At 61.6% G+C, this 10,953-nt stretch overlaps 1 protein-coding gene across 1 annotated transcript in view; it reads right to left on the bottom strand.

The window, feature by feature from the left end:
* Positions 1-10,953, bottom strand: part of Abcc1 (ATP binding cassette subfamily C member 1 (ABCC1 blood group)) — a 94,085-nt gene that overhangs the window by 51,916 nt on the left and 31,216 nt on the right. The window contains exons 5-6 of the mRNA XM_027940941.2: positions 10,428-10,553; positions 92-153 (exon numbers count right to left, since the gene is read on the bottom strand). Of these exons, the coding sequence (XP_027796742.2) occupies positions 92-153; positions 10,428-10,553 (188 nt within the window). The remainder of the gene's footprint in view (positions 1-91; positions 154-10,427; positions 10,554-10,953) is intronic.

Raw genomic sequence — 10,953 nt, 5'->3', positions numbered from 1 at the left:
GCAGGAAGACTTGGGACAGGAGCAGAGCCGAGGGACGCCTTCATCGGTCCCTTCCCTTCCACCCACCACGGGCCTGGGGCGCTGGCCTTACCCCGTGATCCACCAGAAGGTGATCCTGGACAGGAAGGAGGCGCTGGATTCCGGGCAAGGGTTCTGGAGGAGACAGAGCACAGGGTGGGGGAGAGGGAGGTGAGCACCACACCTCCCATCGCGGCAGAGCTGGGCGGAGAGCAGCCAGCAGACCGACCCTCCTTCAAGGGACCAGCGTCCACTCCCAGGCTGCTCTGCGTCTCACGGATTCCGCACTTGGGCCCCAGGAGGAAGAGACCCATGGCTGCTCCTCCTGCTTCACCGGCCAATGTCCCCAAGGGTCCACCTCCAGGCACAGGTGCTGCAGCGCCAGCCTGCCTGTCCTGCCACCCAGGACAGCCTGAACCATGGGTGCCCTTGTCCCCAGTGGACTCACTCACTCAGCAAGTGCTTCCTGCCTGACCACCTACTAAGTGCTCTCCAGAGAACTTGAGCCCTGCCTTATCTCATATCCCACAACCAACACATGGACTGGTGTCACGACTGTCCCCCAGTGTATTTGTGCATTCATCGAGCAGGTACTTACTGAGCACCTACTGCGTGTCCGGTCATCTACAAGGAGCTCAACACTTGCATGATCTTATATCCCCCTGAATGTGGCATTACTATCATCTCCACTTCATCCAGCCAGCCAGCAAACATTTCCTGAGCACCTACTATGTGCTGAGCCCCATAAAAGAATCTAAACAGAGACGTCACCCCCGTCTTCATGACACTGGGCACCTACAGTGATAACACCTGCCGACCTGCTCCACCAGCTGGCTCCGCCCTGAGTGTTCACACAATGACCTCACTCCGTCTTCACAACCACCTACAGCACAGGGATCCTCCCGGTTTGCAGTTACAGAGCTTAGCGGGAGAGGGGAAGGCTTTTCCCCAGGTTCACGGTGGTGGAGCCGGGACGTGAGCCCCAAGTAGTCAGGCTCCAAGGGAAACAGGGATCAAGTGATCACAAACAGCAACTGAATCTAACACAACAGCTGTGACGGGGAACTCAGGGCAGGTCAGTACCACCAACGAGTCCATGCAAGGGGATAAGGGCCAGTCTGGTGTGCCAGGGTCCCAGAGGGCTTCCCCGAGGAAGACGGTCTAAGTGGCATCTGAAGAGCAAGTGAGACAGGTAAAACCAGAGAAAAGGCCAGCCCTGCCCCACAGAGAACAGTGTATGCAAAGGCCCCGTGGCAGGCGGAGGCAGAGCAGACTGCAGGGGCAAAGACAGGGTCTGTGGTGGAGGCTGTCATTCTGTCTACACTGGAGGCCACATGAGGAATGGTGGCTTCCGTCTTAAGGGCCATGGGGAATCCCTGAGGGGCTCCAAGCAGCCGCCCAAAGAATCTCTTCCCAGAGGTTCCGTTGATGCTGCTTCCCAGTTAGACGGGGGGCCGACAAGGACAGGGACATCAGCTCAGAGCCCCCGGGACCGCCGAGGCGGCTCTCGCAGGAGGCACGTCCAGGGCTGCATCCTGAAACACAAGCTCTGGTGGAAGAAGGTGGGGGTCACCGGGCAGCGACGAGGCCTTCAGCCAGGGCCACCACCCAAGGGCCTCTCCTCCTGCAGACAAGGCCTGCGGGAGGTGGCTACGATGGCAGGCCACAGCCACGTGCTGGCCGCCAGGCGGTGCTCCTCCAAGCACTGCCCCTGCCTTCCAGCCCTGGGCACTCCGACTGGCGGGGGGGGGGGGGGGGACGGACCAGGCGTCCGAGTGTCGTCTTGGTCTCAACCTCCAGCCTCCTGGGGGCAACCTCGCGGGTCAGGGAACGGCGGGGTAAGCCCAGCACATCTCGCTGCACCCACAGCACACCCACCCACCAGGACCTCAGGAGGCCCCAAAGCGCCTCCCACCAGCCACCAGGGGACACACGCCCTGAAACACCCAAGTTCACGTCGATGCTGGGGTGGGGAGGCGGACATCCTGGTGTCACCCAGGAAAAGGTGGTTAGAAAGCCAGGTCACTGTTTTGGTAACAGAAAAAAAGGGAACGAGAAAGCTTGCCCCAGTTTTTCTAAATGACCATCAGGGTGACAAAGAGAGGAGGGAAATGTGTGCTTTCACAGAGAAATTCCAGCTGATAACTGAAGGAGTGACACAATGTCGTCTGATGATGTGGTGAACTGTTCTGCACACGATGGCTCAATGGAATATTTGGTATTCAAGAATTATTACTGTCGCTGGGCGTGGTGGCCCATGCCTGTGTGATCCCAGCAGCTAGGGAGGCTGAGGCAGGAGGCTAACAGGTTGGAGGCCAGCTTCAGCAACTTAGCAAGACCCTGTCTCAAAATAAGAAATTGAAAGAACGGGGAATGTAGCTCAGAGGTTAACTGGGCTCAATCCCCCGTACAAAAAATTACACACACACACACACACACATAACTGGTATTTTTTAACCTGATGATGGTTTGACAGTTATATTTTTTAAAATCCTTATCATTCAGATATTGTCATTAGGGAAAGGTACGTGGAAGCTCTAATATTTTCACAACTTTCTGGAAACAAACTATTTCAAACTTAAAAGCTGTTAGAAATAGCCGGGGACACTGGTGCACCCCTGTAATCCCAGCATCTTGAGAGGCTGAGGCAGGAGGATCGCCAGGTGGAGGTTACTCTCGGCAACTTAGCAAGGCCTTCAGCAACCAACCCAGTGAGACCCCGTCTCAAAAGGAAAAATATAAAACTTAAAAAGGGATTGGGGAGGGAGCTCAGGAGTCTAATCCCCAGTACTGCAAAAAAAAAAAAAATTATTAAAAATAAACACAAAAACTGATCCACCTCGTCTGGCAATGCCCACGGACGTGTTTGCACAGGTGACACAGGGTAAAGTCCACACTGGTGACTTTATGTGCTACATGCAAAGTGCCTCCAGAAGTCCACACAGCCTGGCTGGCAGGGGGGGTCAGGGAGGCTCCGGCCCTGGCCGTCCACCGCATCTCCTGGGGAGTGTGCCAGGGCAGTGCCCAGGGCCTCTGGGTGGCCCTGGCATGAGTGTACTAAGCTGCTGGTCCACAGACCTCACTGCAAACCAGCCTCGGGCTGGGGAGCCTGGAGGACCTGGGCTCAAATGCTGACCCCGCTCTGCTCTAGCTGAGTGGCCCTCGGCCAGTCCCGTAGCCTCAAGCCTGGACTTCTGTGTTGGAAAGCGGGGTCCTCCCAGGGCTGCCAGGAGGGCTCAGGAGGTCCTGGGGCTGGGTCAGAGGCTGGAACTTTCCCAAAGTGGCTGTTACTCATGGCGGAGGCGGAGGCTGGCCCTGTCGGCGGGTGGGAAGTATTTCCTGAGGCCTGGATTCTCTTCCCGAAGCGTGGCAGCGTTTTACCAGGATGGACCGCGGATCCACCTCTGCGTGTCCGGGTTCTACCTGCAGAACGCCCAGGTGCTGCTGGCAGAGGGGCGGAGGCTGGGGCGCAGCTGAAACCCCTCGTTTATTGTCAGGCAATATTTGGGGAGCGCCCGCTGATACACCAGGGTGAGGACTCAGCGCTGGGGACAGGGGGCGAAGGAGACGTCAAGGCCCCGCCCCAAGCAGCTCCCGGGGCGTGGACAGTAAGCAACCACCATGCAAATCACTGCGGAACCAGAGGGAGAGATGCAATCCAGGAAGGTCCCGGGGGCCGAGGAGGGGGCAGGCAGCTGGGGGAGGTGGGAAGCAGCAGGCCGCGCGGGGGCCAGCAGGGACAGTCAGGTCCAGCTCTGCCCTTCACTCGCTGTGGGACCCTGGGCAAGCTCCTTAAGGGTGAAGACTCAACAAGGTAAGATCTACTGAGCCTGGGGACAGGGCCTGGCCGAGTCACAGGTCTCAAAACCAATCTCGAGGGCTTCTGCGTACATCGAACTCCTATCGGACGCACACGATCCTCCTCTGTGTGTAGATCAGCAAAACCAGAGGGAAGGAAAACCAACGGCTTCCATCTCTGTAGACACACTAAGCTCCCTATCCGGTGGCTTAGACTTGGTGGGGGCTGGGGGGGGAGCTAAAAGCAGAATCAAACCCAGAAAGGTGCGTGGGGACCCAGGGAATTTCGACGCTCGGCCAGAATGCGACAGACATCGCCCAGGTCCCCAAACTGCCCCGTTGTAAGGTCACTGTGGCCCACAGGCTGGCTATTTCAATAAAGTTTTATTGGAACACAACCATGTCCGTTCCTTCATCCGTTGTCTGTGGCTGCACCTCACCAGGCCCTAAGGCCCGGGGTGAAGCCAGGCCCCAGAGGATGATCTTCTCCCTCCAAAGCCATGTTCTTTATCCTCGCATGGCCGTGGGGGCTCAATGCCACCTGTTCTCAGCACAACGACCGCGGGGTCCTGTGGACTCAGACCCTCATTCCAGCTGGGGGGGGGGGGTCCCAGGTGCTGGAAGCCACCTACAGGTCAGCCCGTGGCTGCTGGCTCGCATGTCCCAGAGCTGCCCCTGACCCCTGCCGGGACCCCATGTGTGGATTCTCAGGTGACCGAGGTTCAGACGCAGGGGCAGAGCCCAGCAGCGCTACCTGTCCTCCTCACTGTCAGGGAAGGAGACGCATCAGCCTGGGAGCTGGTTTCCGGGAGCCCCTGTCTGCCGTGCAAAGCCTGAGTCGACACCCAGGCCGGCTGGACTCGCGAAGCAGCCAAGATGGCCAGACAGACAGGAGGGGACACAGGCCGGGCCCAGGACCCGCGGCACCACGTCCAGGGGAAGTGCTGAGGACTTCCTAATGGGGCTCGTTAGAGGGGACAGACAGAGGGGCCACCTGGGACAGACCGAGGGGCCACCTGGGGGCTTCCCGGCCCGGGACAGGGCTGCAGCATGTCTACCCAGGGTGGGGCGAAGGGGACCTATGAACCGGCCCCTCGTCACCTAGAGAGGAAGACCACTCAGACGAGCCCGGCTGAAGGCAGGGGCAGGGCGGGCCTGTCCTGCACGGACCCAGAGGACCAGGGACTCAGCACTCGTGTGGGCTGCGTGTTTGGCACAAGGCGACTTGGCCTGAACCCTGGGGTTGAAACCAATTTGATCCAAAAGCCCCAAATGCCGATTCCTTAAGAACTGGTCACGAATGACCTTGCACGGGGCAGTTTGGGGACCTGGGTGGTGCCTGTCGCATTCTGGCCCGCGCATCAGAAATTCCCTGGGTCCCCACGCACCTTTCTGGTTTTGATCTGCTTTTCGTGCCCACCTGGCTCTCTGCAGGTGGCTCGGAGATGCCCGCAGCGCGAGGTGCTGGAAGAGGCCAGGAGGCCGAGAGCCACGGTTCTCAAACGCACCCGCCCCCAGCAGTACCTGGGAACATGTTATAAATGCCTGGACGCCACCGGGACCTATGGTATCAGAAACTGTGGGGGTGGGACCCAGCAAGCTGTGTCCTCCAGGCAACACTGCCACATGCTCAACTCACCACTCTGACCCTCGGTGTCTTCATCTCATTATCCTGCCTCACTGGGTTGCTGAGAGGATTAACTCAACTAATAAACAGTGTGGGGAGCTGCTCTCCTTACGACCTGTTGGAACCACCTGAACTTCAGGCCACCAGAGAACTTTCCAGCATAACGTGAACACTGGGAATTTGTTTACGCCGCTGCCCGCGAGGTGTACAGACCCCTCCCCGCCCAGGCCCTCTACTCTCTCCCACCAGGTCCTTCTCCCGTGCCCTTTCCCCCGACCCCCAAGCTGAGTTGGGGACCCTTGGGCAGACCCGAGTCCCTGGCGCCGCGTCCCTCAAAGCCCCCGCTGCCAGTCCCACGGCTCCTCCGGCTCCGCCCACGTGTGCCCAGCTCCGCCCTGGCACCAAGGTGAGTCACCACAGGACCACAAGGACGGGAGGAAAGCGTCCACGTTGCGTGGCCAGATGTGGTGGGGCCCGGCTGTGATCCTAGTGACTTGGGAGGCTGAGGCAAGAGGATCGCCAAGTTCAAGGCCAGCCTCAGCAACTTAGCAAGACCCTGCCTCAAAATGAATGAATAAATAAAAAGGGCTGGGGACGTGGCTGCGCGGTAGAGCGTCCCTGGGTTGAGTCCCCAGGACCAAACAATAAAATAAATGAATTCACTTAATCAGCAGTCCCAGGTCCGACCTCTGGGGTGGGTGGTGGACGCAGGTCACAGAGGGGCACGAGGAGACCTTCCAGGCCAGGGGACGGGGCCTCCAGGCGTGGGCTCGCGTCACTCGTCACACAGGAACTTGAGACTGGAAGTCTCACTGCAGTTAAGTTTTACTTTGTGGAAAAAGGACGAAGACAGCCGCCCGACTCTGGCTCATGATTTGCAGGGGACCGGATGTGGGTGACGGATGCCAACGTCCCTCAATGCAAGTCTCACACGTGCAGGGCATTAGCAGTGGGCGGGCTGCACAGAGAGACAGGGACGTGACAGCACGGCAGCACAACGTCAGCTGCCACTCTCGGTGCTGGACGCGGCTGCTCCCGGTGCTCTGGGTGGGACGCAGGTGGGAAAGCGGCCGGTACCGTGGGGACAGACCGACGTCTCCTGCTCCACATGGCCCGGTGGCTCCCAGCCAGGCTCTGAACCACCAGGGAAGCTGGTCACCACGAGAGTTGACCGGGGGTCTGTGCGGGGCCCGAGGCCCGCCCTCTAACAAGCTGATCTGGGGGACCCCGTCCCCTCTCCCTCACCCACAGCGGAGGCCGGGGTGGGCAGGAGCCAGGAAAGCCCTGGAAGGCTCTCTCTGCCACACCCGGCTCCCAGAAGCCCAGGCAGCCAGGGTCAGGGACAGAGGGGAGGAGCCCCAGTGGGGAGCCAGGACAGAAATAGACGCTGAGTCACAGAGTGGGCCCAGGGCCCGTGGGGGGACGGCCACTGGGTGACTCAGCATGTAGCGGCCTGGCCAGCCCCACCCAGCCCAGCCTCCCTGGGGATGGCCGCTGCGGCTCTGAGGGTGGGAGGGTGCTGGGGGCTGGGTGCCTCCCACCCTGACTTGGGCCTGAGGGTCATGGGGACACAAACACGTGACAGTGTCCTCAGGACACAGGCCTCAGCTCTGGGGGGGCCGTGAAGCCTGTGCCTTCCAAAGGTGGGCAGACAGTACCTGCTGCCCGGCAGTGAGGCCCGGGGGCTCCCCACCCCGAGGCGGGGTCTCGGGCCCCTTCCCCACACCAGGACAACCTTGACCAACCGAGGGACACCCTGCGACTCGGGGTCTAGGTCCTTGAAGGGAGCACAGCTTCCTCTGGCCCAGTCCCTCTGGAGACCAGCCGCTGTGCCCTGAGAGGCCCAGCCATGAGAGACCACCTGGGGGCGCAGGCCCAGGGGACGCCCCGCCAGCACCAGCACCACCCGACACCAGGCTGCGGAAGCACTGACCCAAGGTCCAGCCACCATCTGACCACGGATGCAGGAGAGGAGGATGGGAGCCACCCAGCGGAGCCCTGTCAACACCCAGGACCGCGGTTATCAATGGAGAGAGAGCACAGTCACCCCCCTATCATCCGTCCCAGGACCCCCGACACACGCTCTGAGACATTGACGTCCCTGACGTCTGTGTTAAGAGCATCCTTTGCGTATGACCTTCGCACGGCTCTCCACGTGCTTTGCTCCCGGATTGTGCAACACCCGACACAGGACCCTGCTCTGCAGCCCTGCTGGACTGTTCAGGGCAGACGTCCACCCACGCTTGGAACAGGGGCAGGCGTGTCCTCCCAGACTGTCACCCTGCGGTTGGTTCACACACGAACGCAGAGCCCTCCTGACGGCACCAGGTGCAGCTTCTCGCCTCCTGCAGGACGCGCCACTCCAGAGCCGCCGCGTTCACAGGAGCAGCAGTAGATGCAGGAAGCTCTTCGCCCCTCCCCAAAGCAGGGCAGAACCTTCTCTGTGCAGCCCCCTCCCCGCCCACTCAGGAGAACCACCATCACGGGGCACAGGGACGGGTCGCACACCCAACCCCCTGTAAAATAACCAGCCCTTCTGCTGGCTCACAGCTGCCGCGAGAAGCCCTGCCCCTTTCCTTTGTCCTGTTACCTCTCCACGATTCCTCCCCCTCACTGCCACAGGCAGCGGCTCCCAGGTCTGCTGCTCCCGAGGTGCCCACTTCTTCTCTGCGACGCCTGCCCCGGGCGCGGGTGTGATTGTGGTTTTCTCCTGTCACTTTCTCATCAGTTTGACCTGCAGCCCCCAGTCACAGAGCCTCAGAGAGTAGAGGAGAAACGTCCCCTCCTCCAGTGGAACCACGTCTATTTTGTGCAGCCTTGTGTCCCCTGCACCAAGCACACCGTGGGCAGCTGCTCAGTCACAGCTCGAGAAGGGCTCGAGGGACCCGGGGGGGGGACTGAAGGCATAGAATCCGTGCAACTCCACGATGAGGCTCCCCTGCCATCACACCACGCCGTTCCCACAACTAGGGTGAAATCAGGGTCCGAGAGCTCAGACCCCGAGTCTCAAGTCACACACACGCATGCACACATGAACACACATGCACGCACGTATACATAAATGCATGTGTGCCTGTACACACGTGTGCATATACACACACACATACCCATACACGCACACTGTGTACACACACTCACACACACATTTCTCCGGCCCTGGAGCTGCACCTTGGTGGAGGAGCACCTGCCCAGCGTGAGCAAGGCCCCGAGTTTCGTCCCAGGCCCCGACACACACTGATGCGTGTCCAGCGCACTGTGAGGTCTGAACTGGACCTTCCTCGGCTTCACGCAGGATGCCGACGGGCCGGTTCTGGTCGGGGGCAGGGCCTGAGGTCTGCACATCGACACTCTCTCAGCTGGTCATGGCCCCACTTTGGGGGGCAGGGGTCCAAATGACATAAAGAGCTCTCGACGCCGCTGGACCGCACACTGAGGGTGGCAAGACACAGGTCGCCGGTCCTCTGACCAGACCTACATGTTCTCAGCACGAAGCCCGGGGTCAGCTGCGAGGAAAGCGCCAGCCGCCTGCAGACACAGAGGCCAGCAGACCGCGCTGGCCACGCACTCTCCCTGCGTGGCACGCGCTCTCCCTGCCCGCCACGCGCTCTCCCTGCCCACCACAGGAAAACCCAACCCTGAGGAAGGAAGGGGGCAAAGGTGAAGGTCCAAGTCCCAGAGCTAAAGGACACTCTGGAGCAGGTGCGGGCAGACGGCCGAGACCGCGGCTCTGCTGGACGGTCTGCAGCAGCGACACGGCCCCCCGCAGCTCCAGGCTGGGGGCCTGAGGCACAGGGCTGTGTCCCAGTAGAACTACCAAAACCACAGGTGAGAGCCAGGTGTGGCCTGTGGGCTCCGGGGGCCAGCCCTGGCCGGAGGTCCAAACTGCAAGGGGGCAAATGGCCCCCGCTGGGTCTTTCTGGAGAGACCCAAGGAGGCCCGGCTGGCGAGCGGGCAGCGAAGCCTCTCCCTCGGCCTGTCACCAACACGGCAACGCACCGGCCACACGGCACGGGCCACCGCTGCGTCTCGCGGCACCAGAGGCAAACAGAGGGAGAGAGGGTGGCCGAGCAGGGCCTGGGCCAGGCTGCTGGGAGCGCAGAGCGCACAGAGGACCGCGGCGGCCGTGCCAGGCAGCGATGCCCACGCACCGGGCACCAGCAGGATCCGCACTGACCCCCACGGCAGCCCCAAACCCTTCCCCAGGAGGCTCCCAGGACGCCCCACTGCTCCGGGAAGTCGGAGGGTCAGGGGCGCCCCACGGCCAGCAGCCAGACCCCAGGACTCCGGGTCAGCGCAGCTTGACGTGACCCTGCTCCATACACTGAATGCCCGAGTGATGGGGACTTGGGGCTATGGGGACACAGGCCACCCCACCACAGCACTCCACACTCAGACCAGCTGCCCGTGTGCCCTGCACGGGGAGAAGCCACGTGTGCTTGCTGCCTCCCTGAACGTCACACAGCCAACCACATGGACCCAACCACGTGCCCACCAACCCCTACACACACACACAAACCCACGATCACGCACAGACAGGTGAGCCCACAGCAGCCACCCACACCTGCTCATGTCCCCGGCCCTCGCCCCAGAGCAGGCAGCTTCGAAGGCCCTGGGACGCGGGCTCCCTCCGCCCCGCGGCGTGGGCTCCCCCAGGGCACCCAAGCCTGACGTCACCCAGTCCTCCAGAGGCTCAGGAGGACCCAGCATCTGTGAAGTTAGCATCCCCCGACCCCTGCTCACGCTCCACGTCACCAGGCCAGGCAGGAAGAGGACAGGCTCAGCAGCAGCCACCCTCGCCCCCAAACAGACCTCCTCCAAGCACAGCCCGCCCCGTCCCTGCTGCGGCCTGGTCACGGTGCCGCGGGAGGCTGAGGCCACACGTCCCTCTGCGGGCCACCCGTCCCGGGGGCTGAGGGCTGAAGACCAGGGCCTGGGACGTCAGCTGGCGTGAGCTCCCGGGCACACGCGTCCTGGTGGCACTTACGGGGTCGTTGATGGTCTCGGAGAACAGGGGCGCGCGGTCCAAGACACAGGACAGCACCAGCTGGGCCAGCACGAGGACCAAGTAGACGTAGAAAGTCGTGTCCCGGAACCGGTCGACCTGGGCGTCCTGCGCGGCAGACAAGGGGCAGAGAGAAAGGTCACTTCCAGGAGTGCCCCAGGAAGCCGAGCTCGGCCTCCAGAGCTCACGTTGAAGCCACGTCCCCAGGGTCCTGTGGTCACAGTATTTGGAGGTGGGACCCCCACCCCCCACCTGGGGCGGCTTGAGTGGCTCTGTAAGAAGAGAGACTCGAGTCCGTGCGCTGGCTCTGCTGGGCAGGGACGCCCTGAGCCACCTCAGGGCTCTGGGAGAATCCCCACAGTGAGCAGGTTTGGCCAGACGCAGTCGCATGACCCTGGATCCCCCGCAGCCTCTAGAACCACGAGCTGCACAAACCTTTGTACTCTATAAGTCACCCAGCGGTGGCATTCAGTTACAGCAACAGAAAACAGACCAAGTCGAGCTCGAG

The sequence above is a fragment of the Marmota flaviventris genome, chromosome 19 (assembly GCF_047511675.1).
Source record: "Marmota flaviventris isolate mMarFla1 chromosome 19, mMarFla1.hap1, whole genome shotgun sequence".
NCBI lineage: Eukaryota > Metazoa > Chordata > Mammalia > Rodentia > Sciuridae > Marmota > Marmota flaviventris.
Note: the sequence above shows the minus strand (reverse complement) of the source record. Positions and strands in the feature narration are given on the sequence as shown.